This window comes from Sciurus carolinensis, chromosome 3, assembly GCF_902686445.1.
Source record: "Sciurus carolinensis chromosome 3, mSciCar1.2, whole genome shotgun sequence".
Lineage (NCBI taxonomy): Eukaryota > Metazoa > Chordata > Mammalia > Rodentia > Sciuridae > Sciurus > Sciurus carolinensis.
Window position 1 is genome coordinate 110,678,004 of NC_062215.1, and position 13,425 is coordinate 110,691,428.

Sequence of the window (13,425 nt, forward strand, 5' to 3'; positions counted from 1 at the left end):
GATCTCACAGCCCAAAAGGAGTCAATGTCTTGGCTCAAGCTGTGGGTCCATCCCACTGTTACCCACCCTCCCAGCTGGAGAAGTCGCATCCAGAACTCGCTCATGAGTGCTCACGCGCCTCAGCCCAACTGACCTGTTAAAGGAGCTACCATGAAGCTACAAAGGCATTTTGTGGCTGTGTTGAATTTGTTGGAGGATAATGAAATTTAACAAAAAGGAGAATTTCTATTTATCACATTTCATTCAATCCTTGTTTCTTTTTCTCTCTGGGGATTTTTTTCCCATTTAGTTTTCTATAGAATGAGAATGATACAGAATCTTTATGAATCATCAACATTTAAAAGAATGTATTTTCTAACTGTGGTCAATGTCCAGGTCAATTTTTTTTTTTAATTATTTGACTTACAAATAAGTAGTAATGGTTGACATATAGTTACCATATATCCTTTACTCAGCTCCCCCAATATTAATGTTTTACGTAGCTAGAGTACAATTATCAAAGTTATATAATTAGCTTTGCTACCATACTATTAATTAATTTATCGTCCCTAAAATTAGAAATTTCACCAGTTTTCCTTTTCTGAAATCAAGGATTCATTCCAGGCCCCCAGTCTGCACTTAGTTGACATGACTCCTTAGTCCCCTTCAATTTTGGACAGATCTTCATTATTTCTTTTGTCTTGAATGACTCTTTCAGATTTTAAGACTCTTTTAGACTCTTTAGGACTTTTAAAGAGCCAGGCACAGTTGCATACACCTGTAATCCCAGGGGCTTCAGAGGCTGAGACAGGAGGATCATGAATTCAAAGCCAGCCTCAGCAATAGCAAGGCACTAAGAAACTCAGTAAGACCCTGTCTTTAAATAAAATACAAAATAGGGCTCGGGATGTGGCTCAGTGGCTGAGTGCCCCTGAGTGTAATCCCTGGTACCATTCCCCTTAAAAAAAAGAAAAAAGATTTTAAACAGCACTGGTCATTTTCTTTGGAGAATATCCCTTCTTAGTGCATCATATCAGGAAGCACTGGATGTTTATTTATCTCATTATTGGTGATATTAACTCTTATCATTTGGTTAAGATGGTTGCCACAAGGTTTACCTACTCTAATGTTACTTTTGTAATTAATAACTGATCACAAGCTAAAGCATTTAGATATCACGATATATCATGTCCACAACTTGCTTTTAAATGGTCTAGGAAAAAAAGTTCTTTCTGTTGTATCTATGACTTTTATGTAAGTTTGTGTTTTTAAAAAAATTTTTTAAAATAGTTGGGCACAGTGTACACATCTGTAATCCCAGAGGTTCTGGAGGCTAAGGCAGGAGGATCATAAGTCCAAGACCAGTCTCAGCAACTTAGTGAGGCCCTGAGTAACATAGTTAGATTCTGTCTCAAAAAAAAAAAAAAAGACTGGGAATGTGTGGCTCAGTGGTTAACCCATGGGTTCAAGCCCCAGTACTAAAATAATAATAATAATGATAATAATAATAATTTTAAAATTAATTAATTAATAGAAGGTCAAGGGATTTGTATCAGTCAGTTTTTTCATTTAATCTTCATGTTCTTTTTTTCTGATTTTCCCTTATTTTACTTTTTTGAATTATTTATTTTTAAATTTTTTACAGACTGTATTTTGATTCATGCACACAAATGGGATACATCATTTTGTTTCTATGGTTGTACACAATGTAGATTCATACTATTCGTGTAATCATACATGTACATAGGGTAACGATGTCTGTCTCATTCCACCATTTTTCATATCCCCCTCCCTCTCATTTCCTTCTACATAATCTAAAGTTCCCCCATTCTTCTCTCACTCCCCACCCCCCTGCCCCATATGTATCATCATCCACTTATCAGGGAAAACATTCAGCCTTTGGTTTTTTGGGATAGGCTTTATCCATTCATCTGTTGAAGAGCATCTAGGTTGGTTCCATAGTTTAGCTATTATGAATTGAGCTGCTATAAACATGATGTAGCTGCATTACTGTAGTATGCTAATTTTAAGTTCAGGTTAATGTCCAGGCGGTTTTTAAAAGGCTAATGGTGTAAGTATTGTCACCATGCAGCCATCATGCCCATTCCTGCTGTTCACTGCCTTCTGTGGCTGCCTCTTCCTGCTCTTCTCTTTGACCCCAGACTGAGACTAGCAAGGCAGTCAGAGGAGGTCATAGAAGTATCCAGAACTTCAGATTTTGTGCTGAGTAAATGAAAAGAATCATCATCCAAGTGTCTCTGTTTAAATTACCATGTTTATTTATGTCAACAGAAAATACAACAACTTACAAAACAAACATTTTATCTTCATGTAACATAACTCTTCAGTGAATAGAAGTACTACTGTTAATGTTTTGACCTTTTCAAGGTCCTGCCTTGGGTCAAAACAGCATTTAAAGAAAGAGCAGATTCTTCCCTAATGCACACACACAAATTTTCTAAAATCTATTTTCTAAAATCCCACGTCAGTAATTATACAAAAACAACACAAGCAGTCTCATGTACAGGGGACTGCTACTGCTGTGTCACCGTCAAGGGCCGCAGCAGGTTGCTCTAGACTTCCCCATCAAGAATGGAGCGGCATATCAGTCCTTCAGATGTCCAAGGAGATTGTTCAGTAATCCTTCGCATATAGCCCAGTACTCCCTAAATGTATGATTTACCTGAGTTGTTTAGAAACCGGGGGGTGGGGGAAAAGTCTTCAAGTGATCAAATGTACACACATCAATCTGGTAGGACTGAAGAAACTTCGAGATTACACTGGCAATTCAATGGACAACCATGAAGCCTCCAGTATGTAAGGAACTCTATAAGGCTTTACATTACAATTTAATCAAAGCTAATAAACATTGCACTAAAGTACAACTCACCTGTATTCCAGTACTTGAAATGCTATTTGTTTAGTCTCAGTACATTTCAAACAAATGATAGTTATTGCTTAACTAATAGAATGTTTCTATCATTTTAATGACAAAAGAGGCAGTCCCATGCAGTGGGAAGAGGAAATGCCTTGGAGTTAGAAGATGTGGATTCTGATCCCAGTTCTTCTACTCACTCTCTGAGCCTTTATTTCCGTGCAAGGATCAAGTGAGATGAAAGTGCTTTCTGACACAGCAGTAACCATAAGAAATAACATTCTACAGAGGCCATCTCGTCAATCAACTGATGAACCCCTAATTGTCTACGTTATTTTGTAAGTAAAATCTTACTTCTTAAACATATAGTGCGTATCAACCACATGTAGCTGAAATGTGCACGTTGCATTATGCTAATGAGAAAAGAACATAGACTTTAAAATCTGCAATTCATGAGGGAGCTGTGTACTCTTGTTGTGCTTGATTTAAAGCCATTTAAACATTTGTTCTGTTTACCCATGTTCCTTTTATATTACTAGAACTCTCTGTGAATAAGCTAACCATTTAAAGTAATTTTTCAAAAAGAAATGAAAACTCTCATGTGACAATTACAGGTTTAGAAGACTCTGACACTGAATAAGACGATTGAGAAACAGGGAGAAGTAACAGTTTGAAAACTCAAGGACAAAAAGGAAACTGAGCATAGATTATTTTTCAGGTACTTTAAAAACAGGCTAAATGGTAGGATTATTATTTTTGTTTTTACTAGTGACTTAATTTATAAATTACTTTTTCCTTGTCTGTAAAACAAGTGCTTGTTTGTGTACCTGACTTACAGGTGCATGCAGATAATTCACAGAAATTATCAACATAATTTTCAATCTTACAATTTGGGATATCTTTGGAAGAAATGCATCCTTTCAACTGAATGAAATCAGAATCTCAGTTCTCCTAGTTAAAAAAAAAATTCTCCTTTAGGATGGATTTACTGCAAGTTTAGAATAACTGGAAAGTGTGGGTATACAATAAGCATATGGACTTCGTGACTTTGCTGGGACAAAGACTTTAGATAGCTGTACTCCTGCAACAAATGAGATTCTAATTTTCAACATTTTTCAAACACAAATCAGGCCCCCATGAATCATTTTGATGATTTTTTTGAAGCATTAATGCAACAGAGTTAGTATTCCTCAAATGATCCCCAAAGTCACCTCTTTGCTAAGGAAATTCCTCTTCTTGATTACTTTGAACCTGTCAACATAGTGTCTCACCTTCATACAGAGAATGACTGATCTCCAAATGACCTGCTATTAGCTTAAGCCAACCTCCTCTTGAAGCAACAAAGAAAGGAAAATCAAATAGTGCATTAACATTTCACATCAGTGAAGCTAACTCTTCCCGTGCATGAAGTGATTCTATCCTTCTGTGGTGAGATCCACCTTTTGTTTTTCCCTGTGTTTATAGGTTACATTTTTAAAAGTACTAGTGGAGCCTCTGTACAGTGGATTGGTTCCCTAAAAGAAAAAAAAAAGGTTCAAATAAAAGTATGTACACTTTGTTATGATACTATTTTAATATCCCTAAATACCTTCATTATAGTTCAAATTGGAAGATGAGAGTCAATTTCAATCTTGGAAGCCTCTGGAATAATTTTGATCCATTTGATATTATATACTCTTAGCATTTTCAAATTTATGCATCTTTGCTTTTTTCTAATAGGCAAAACTAGTCCCACAGAATACATGGGTATTCTTCTTGTGCGTGTGTGTGTGTGTGTGTGTGTGTGTGTGTGGTGGCCCAGGGACTCCAGCATGCTAGTCAAGTGCTTGACCACTGAACTACCCACCCAGCCCTCCATGTGTGCATTCTAAAAATCTTACCTTCATTGGAAACACTAATTTATGAATAGAAAACAAGACTCAACTGTTCAGCACTGGGAAAACAGTGTTCAGCTGATAGCAGGTACTGAGTCTGTACTGAATGGACAGAATGAACACTAATAGGTAAACCAAAAGTGAGATGTAAGGTAAAATGAACAATGAGAAAAGTGAAACTGATAGAAACTTACACATGAATGACACATTATCTGTCTTGAAGAACTGTCTGCTGTTGGTGAGTTATCAGACAAGGGCACAATAATGTTGTGCAAATAAGTTCAAAATTCAGAAGGAGGAGGAGCTAGCTGCTTGGAAGGAGCAGAGACAGATCTCCTGGGCAGCTAACACTTGCTCTGGAGAGCAGAGAACTTCTCAGCATTTGCTTACTAGATAAAACTGTTCGTAAAGCAGATGGACTGCAAGTGACTAGTATGAGACCCTGGGTTCATGAATGAGTGGAGGTCCCAAGGCAGACCAGGAAAAATGGCTTTGCCCCTGGGGCCATGTGGAGGTTAGTGATGAAGCCTGAAGAGCGCAGCTGTGCTGTTGAGGCTGAAGATGTAGTCACAGCAGCAGTGCTGTGGCCAGAGGATCAAGGACAAAACCAGTCAAGCTGTCCTAGGCAGGAGCAAGGGATCTGTGTGAGGTACAGTGTCTTCTCTCCTAATTTCTAAGGTTGACACACGGGCTTTGGCATCAGACAGCTTGTGTTTAAACCCAGCCTATCGCGTGACCTTACTTGAGCAACCCTGGGCCTTGGTGTCCTCATCTGTTACAGAGGGATTAACAAATTCCCTACTTTGTCCATGAGGTAAGATACTATTGCACTGTATCTAGAACACACTAACTGCTCAATACATGCTGCCTCTTCTTATTAGTTCTTACTTAAAACTTTTCTTCAAATTTGGAGTATCTTTCTCCTTTAGGTCCAGAAGAGGGTTATAAAGATATTTTCTGCTAGGGCTTTGGTATTCTTAACATTTCCAAACCCATATGTGTGAGGTCCAGGTGTACCTCTGAGTTACTAAATTTTATATTTTGGTCTCTTTATTCCATGGATTGTAGAGATAGGAGCAATTTCTACACATAGACTTGAAGAAAATATTGTATTTGCTAACTTAGAACATTCCTTCAGCTCTCAGAACTGAGCAAAACAAAAACATTCGCTAACCTCTCCCACCCATTGCCTTTGGACTTGCTGCAGGGTCTTCTTTGTGAGCAGGAGTCATACCTGTACCTGTTGCTGCTGGGGAAGTTAGTGACTCAGTCTCTGACCCAGTGCCTTTGGAGTGAGATGCTATCTCTGTGTTGAGGGTAAATAGGAAAAGGTGCCTTGTCTGCTGGTGGATGAGGGTGAAGCCCAGGTCGTTGTATTATTTCTACTTCTGAGATCAGCCTGTATAATTCTGAAGGTTCTCTAGTCCTTATTCCTGAAACCTTGGAAATTTCGAGGGTGAACGGCTGGTGTGGTCTCAGATGACGATAGAGTCTCGTTTGGAAACAAAATTTCATGCATGGAATTCTTTGAAGTTTAGGACACTAGAAACTACTTGGTTACAGAAGAACACAGAACTCAGTTGAAGAGGCAAGATGGAAAATATAAGAGGTTCAGACTGGGAATGAAGGGTGGAGCTTCTGCTGAAGGAAGGAAACTTAGTGAACAGAAAAGATACCCTGGAAGAGTAAACAGACTGTGAGCAGGGCCAGATCTTTGTAGCACCAGGCACTTGTTTGTAAACTTTATCCCATGTCATCTTAAACATATTAAAATGCACCCACAGTTCACATTAACTAGAATTTATTTGTGCTATAAAGGTGGAGGGGTGACATGAGTGGCCATTGACAGAATAATGGTATTTTGCAGTCGAATGCTTACTTTTGTGCAGTTTATATTCTGTATTTTGAAATGACTTCATTTATTTAGGTCTTTAATATGTGGGGGGGTCCCTTGCATAAGGGGGTGATGGGTAAAGCAGACTCCATCACAGTTGAAGGTCAAGGAGGAAACGCAAAGGCGGAAGAAGAGCAAGTCCATGTTGCTGTTGGGGTGTGTATAATGGGGTGGCTCCTGACCTCAGTGGATGTTCAGAGCCCAGGAGAATGGGTGCAAGTAAGGGTGTCACTAGCAGAGGGGTTCAGATCCGCCTGCATTAGTGCTATGCAGGCTGCCACCGCCCTGTGTGGACTTCCTGTGTGGAGATGCAGACTTGGGTCCTCTCCATTTCGGGAGAGTCTCCCCTCCATTGTTTAGACAGTTTTCCCCTAATCATCTGGAGTGACCAGGCTGATTTTCTCCCAGGGAATACTGGGGTTCTAATTTAGGTTGTGGATTCTGCAAAAGCAATGGCACAATTTTTTTTCAAGCTTGAAAATAGTGGTAATAAGAAAATTCTGTCATGACCCACAGCTTCCTTAATGATCGCCTAACTGCCAAAAGCAGACCTGATTTGCTTAGCACAGTGCAAAATCAATCCATGACTGCAAGAAATGTCAGCCTGAACATTTTTTTGCTTCAAGTTAATGACTTGTCATCCTAGAAAAAAATGTCTCATCAAAGATGAATTTAAATATCTTCCATTTGTGTTTTCATAAGGAATATGCAGGGGGGTTATTTTTAAGTGTAATAAAAAGGTGACTTTTCTTTACAGCTATGATGAAGTTTCAGGAGGCAAGAGTGAAGACTGTTCTGTCCTAACTTCTGTTACCTTAGAAGTCTAATGGGGCCCTATGGGGACAGGAGACCCTACTGTCCCTTCTGTCCCCAGGTTTTAAAGATCAGTCAAATTCTCCTCTTGAAAGAAAATATAGATTTTATATAAAAACTGAGTTAAATTGAAGATCTTTAAATGTCTGCACTGAGCAACACTAATTTTTTTCCTAGGAGGATATATTAGTGAAATTTGAACAGAATTATTTGAATTAAACCTCTTTTGCATCCAAGTGAATAATTATTTCCATCATTATCTAGTCAGGAACATCACACATTTGTTATTCAAAGAAACTCAACTGAACAAGGGAATAATATTTTTCATTTATGCTTTTATCTGTTTAATGCAAGTTTTTTTCCCCCATTTTAGTTGAAGAAACAGCAAAAATTTGGTATTTGAATTTCCGTCATGTTCTACATCCAGAGGGAGAACAATTTATGTTTTGGGGGAAATTAACTGTTGATTAAAATGTTATTTTAAAGATGGTAATCATTTGCCCGTACTCATGCCTGTGTGTGAGAACATTAAAACATGCTTGTTGGTAGATAGGCATCACATAATTGTCCAACTGCCTGTTTGTAAAACACCTGCTTGTTATTTTCGGGAGGGTCAACAAAAAGCTGTGCTTGGGAGAACAATTCATGATTCTACTCCACCTGCAACTACAGTTTGGGAAGCCCCTTAATTGTTCTCAGTCTCAGCTTACATACCTTCAAAATGGGGACAGCAAGACTACTTTACAGGGCTGATGATTGTCCAACTATCTGCTGCTATTGCTCTTTGTGCTGGCTTACCCACATTCTTTTGCCTGGTTGCCCTTCTGACCATTGCCAGGCATTTGCTTGGCAGTTGGTGAAGGTTAAAAATAATATCTGTGGCACTGTATAAGTTTAAATAATATCTGTGGCCATTGTCTCACAACTTTGGCCTCATTATTAATTTGTTCTAAGTTACCAAACTAAACCATCGGGTTGCAGTTTACATCGTTAGAGATGAATCAATTATTTCCTCACTGCAAGTTCACAGTTTACTTTCCTGAAGGATTTTGTTTAGTTATAAAAAATCCATACATATGCAAAAAGAGAAAAGTTATATAGCAGACCTCCAAAGACCCATCACCCAGATCCAACAGTTATTAAAATTTTGCCAAAACTGCTTTTACTATCCCTTCCTCCCATTCTCTCTTCTGGTTGAATCATTTCAAAGCAGACCCCAGCCTTCATTTCCTTTTGCCCTTATATACTTCAGTTTGCATCTCTAAAAAATATGGATATTTTCTAGCAAAGACATCATGCCTTAATCATACCTAATCCAATTAAGCATATTTCCTTGCTATTATTCTAATATCTAGTGTGTATTTGTCTTTTTCCAGTTATCTTGAAATACATTTTTATAGTTGGACTGTTCAAATCAGGATTCAGAGAAGATCTATACATCACACTTGGCTATTGTATCCAAAGGCATTTTTAATGGGAAGATGAAGTAGATAAAAATTTTCATTGTCCTTTGTCCTGCATCATATATTATGATTAGTTTAAAACAACTGCCTAAAATATAAATATCCCTTATCAAGATAAATTTAAAGTAAAAGGGAAAATTCTGTTTGCTTTAGAAATTGAAAATATTGTACAGGCTTAGAGAAAAGTGTTAACTTCAATTTATTTGGGCAGATGAGCCCACAGGAGCATTATGTTTGCCTGTATTTTCTCCAGTGATGTCACTATTTTGAGAATCAGCAATGTAAGATAATTGCTATTAGATAGCTAGACACACCATTAGAGATAGAGAGATTAAATTAAAACCATGAAATTGTTTCTAGGGGTCTCTAGAAATGTAATTATCCTCCTGTGGAAAAGAAACACATAAAATTGTAGTCCTGTTTTCTGTTTGCCTATTGTGAGAGAAGACACAAATGATGTCTACTGAGTACATATATTTAAAGCTTGATACTTCTTTTTTCAGGTAGCTGTTTAAAATTTATGTTATTCAGAAAAACTGCCTGGCATTTAAAAAGTCTCCTCAACTTTGCTTTGTAACCTATTATATCAGTAACAAGTATTTCCGTGGAAATTGGCATGAACTGTCAGACTATTCTCGAACATTATTCCATTAGCTATAACATAACTAATTTATGGAAATATTTAGATCCAGTACCTATGTGTTATCAAATGGAACCGGAGGGGTCTCCCTGGTGGTGAGGAGGTACTGAATAAAATATACCTCCATGATGTCCCTAAGTTCCATATGAGGAATTTCATGGAACTCTTCCGAGTGGTGGAGATCCCCACTGCAGGGGGAGACAATGTATGTCATGAGGGACATCTGTGACAGATAATGGCTGAAGAGGTTTGCTCTCAAAGCAGAACAGAAACCAAAACTGTTGGGATCATGACAAGGGTGGTAGAGAAAAATGTGACATCCAAACCCTCTCTTAGATCTTTCTACCTGGTTTCTGTCTGCTGCACCAAGAGTAGCCCTGAGTGTAGACATACCGTTTGCCACTTGGCCTTTGATCGTTCTGCTTCAAATTTGGCAACTTCTTTCCGATCATGAAATGATACCAGCAGCTTCCAAATGCACAGAAGGACAACCCCGATGAGAAGAATAGCCAGTGAAACCCCCAACATGATCATAGGAATGTTTGGAGGTTTTGGACAGTCTGTGGAAACAAATGAAATTATGATAAGAAGTTGAAGCTGTCACTGTCAATGTTTTGATGTAGGAAAGCTTTTTTTGTGTGTGTGTGTGTGATGGGGATGGAACCCAGGGCCTTGAACACTCGAACATACTAGGCAATCACTCTACCACTGAGCCAAGTTCCCAGACTATGGAAAGACATTTTTTTCACTGGGTTTTCCTTTTATACATTTCCTACAGTAGAGGGTAAATATTGACACTTTCTTTGTCTTGCTGAAATTTTAAAAAGCAAGTTTTGTTGAAGGATAACTCTCTATTTCTTTAAAAAAGAGCAAAAAAACAAAGGAAGTGTTTGGTTATTCAAAATAAATGAATATACAGTTATTTATGTTCTCGGGTTCTGCATGTTCAAGATTCAACCAACTATGGTTTAAAAATATTGGGAAAAAATGTATCTGTCCTCAACATGTATGGACTTTTTTCCCTTGTCACTATTCCCTAAACATTGTAACAAACAATTTAGGTAGAATTTACATTGTATTAGGTACTATAATTAATCTAGGATGATTCATATGGGAAGATGCAAATACTATCCCATTTTATAGAAAGGGTTTATTCATCTGCAGGATTTGGTATCTGCAGGAGACCTGGAACCAATCCCCTTACAGGTATCAGGGAGGACCATATACTGGAGGAATGACTTGAAAAGAGCTAATTAGAATCCAGAAGAGTGACAATTAATGCACATGGAATATTTCAAGTATCATGAAAAAAACTACAGCTTAATCACTTAAGATGGTCTCTTCTGAGTACATAAAAAAGTAGAAATGGAATGTGTATGTGTGTGTGCAATATTTGCAAACACCTTTTCAGTGATCCTCCTGAATCAAGAGCAATCTAGGAGATTTTATTCTAAATTATATAAAACCTATCCTCTGAAAGATAACTTTGCTGTGGCTTTCTTTTTCACAAATAGAAGAGAACCATGGCTTTTTTTTTTTTTTTTTTTTTTTTTTTTTTTTTTTTGCGTATCTCTAATGCAGTGCTCTGCTTTCCTGGAAAGTTCCTAGGCTACAGCAGGGAGGGTTGGGTTTGATTTCCCTCTATCTGAGGAACAGATGAACAGCAGCTGTGAGAATTGAGTCATGTCCTTCGGCTTCATCTGCAAAACAAAGCTCACTGTTCCCTCAACTTTCCTGATGATGGTAATAAGCTGAGGTGCTCTGTTTGTTAAACAGAAGACTTCCTAGGCTCCTTCCCTGAGATTCTGATTCAATGGGTCTTGGATGAGGCCACAGACTTTTTTTTTATTAAGGGTGTTCCAAATGATTCTTATCTTCAGGGAAGTTTGAGAATTAGGTGTTCTGTATGGTCCTCTCAACTTGAAGATTCCATGAAATGTTATTTTGACTCTATTAAGAGTATTAATATAATTTTACAATTATCCAGTACCTCCCTTCAATGACAGCAAAATGACTAATCATCCTTGCAATATGCCTAGGAGATGATACATTTCTTAATGAAACATTATAATTAAGCTCTCCTTTTGCTTTCATGAAAAAGAAATCCCCACATAAAAATTATCATTAAATATCTGCAACCCTCTGCAAGAAGAGAGGCAAAATCCATGGTATCTGGGGAGGAAGTGATTCATACTTAGTTTATCCTAACTCTTATTGCTCTTAGATATTTATAAGGAGAGTTATACATATAGAACTGGTCATGCTGCTTTTCAGGTGGGCTCTATAGCTGATCTGAATCAGAGGGGGCCTAAAGATGTCTGCCTGGCCTTTTGTTCTTTGTAGAAACCATGTAAGGAGATAGTGAAGAAATAAGAAGAGTTGCCAATGACCTAGCTAATACAGAACAAAGATCTAAAGACTGTATTCTGGCCTCTAGTAGTTTAACTCAATTCCTGAAAAGAAAGCAAAAGGACTTGTGTCAATGAAAAATATAAACCCTATTGCTAGAGCTCTGGCTAAGAAATGTGTAGGGTGGGGCATAGTGTGTTCCCACCCAAAGCAGAATGAAGCTTGCTAAAACAGAAAATGAATAAGGAGGACTTTCCAGTAAGGAAGAAAGGAGGAAGAGGAATGACTTGGCAGAGGTACTTATTTTAAGAACTTAAATCCATTGGGCATTATGTATTTCTCCATGATTTTGGCTCAAGTATCAAAACAAGTACTATACAATAGTGATCTTCATTTTTCATACTTTCTTTAATATTTCTTTTGAAACTCAAACTGAAGTGAGATTTCTGGGTGGGAGTGAGAGTCACCTCCATCACTGTGTGATGTTTCCTACGAGTCCAGGTCAATGTCGCACCTAATTCTAGGGTGCTGAGTGTTGAATGCTGCTGCTTGGTCTAATCTGGTAGCTCTAGCATATGTGGTTATTTAGCACTTGAAATATGACTTTTCCAAGTTTTATGGTATTGGTGTAAAATAAACACTGATTTTGAACACATACTCTGAAAACATGTAAAATATCTCATTAATAATTTTTATATTCATTCCATGTTGACATGATAATATTTTGGATAAAATGTAAGTAAAATTTATTTCATGTGTCTTTTCTTTTTAATGCGGTTACTGAAATTTTAAAATTATATATATGGTTCTGAAAACAGTTCTATTGGACGATGCTGATCTAACCAACAGTTCTATGATTCACATGTTTGTTATGATCATATAGCCAGTGGGAGGCAGTGTAGTACAATGGTTAAGAGCATGGCTCCAAGCCAGACTGCTGGAGCGCCTCAACCAGCTCTGGTGCTTAATTACTGCAAGATTCAGCAAATTATTTATGTCTCTATGCCTCAGTTTCCTTGCCTATACAAAAGTACCTGCCTTGTATGGTTGCTGAGGATATTAAGTGAATTAATACATGTAAGACATATGGAATGACAACTTGCATTTGGTATTGGTAAACTCCATAAGCTAGAGTGTCTCTTATATTTCTAGTAGTACTAGTAGTAGCAAATGCAGTCTTCTCTCTTTTCTTCCTCTAAAGCACAAGGATCTGGATCTTCCACACTGAAAGTGGCAGGTTCAACATTGGCTTGGAAGGCTCTTCCACTCTTTCCTTGACTGTGATGTGGCTTTTAGGCCCATGGAGGTGCCTCCTGAGGTAAGAAGATGAAGAAGTTCTGCCTGTGTCCACAAAAGCCCTGATGGGGCTTCTCTGACTCCTTTTACCATTTGCTTGGAGGATGTGGGAAGCATTAACTTCCCCTCCCCTTCCTAGGTTCTCATTTTGCCTCTTTTCTATCCAGACTTCCAACTGGCTGACCTGAGATTTCCAGATCTGACAGCTGTGGGAGGGGAGGGACTTCTGACTTCCGGGGTGG

The 13,425-nt window shown here is 38.0% G+C and overlaps 1 protein-coding gene across 15 annotated transcripts in view; it reads right to left on the reverse strand.

The window, feature by feature from the left end:
* Positions 1-1,906: 1,906 nt before the first annotated feature.
* The window catches only part of Itgb6 (integrin subunit beta 6), a 121,132-nt gene continuing 109,613 nt past the window's right edge, over positions 1,907-13,425 (reverse strand). For 14 of the 15 annotated variants that reach the window (XM_047544412.1, XM_047544413.1, XM_047544411.1 and 11 more), the window contains 2 exons: positions 9,932-10,098; positions 2,237-4,368 (listed from right to left, as the gene is read on the reverse strand). In XM_047544412.1, coding sequence (XP_047400368.1) covers positions 4,270-4,368; positions 9,932-10,098 — 266 coding nt within the window. In that variant the 3' untranslated portion in view covers positions 2,237-4,269. Of the gene's footprint in view, positions 2,203-2,236; positions 4,369-9,931; positions 10,099-13,425 lie in introns of those variants that run through there. The other variant, XM_047544414.1, reaches the window with a different exon arrangement.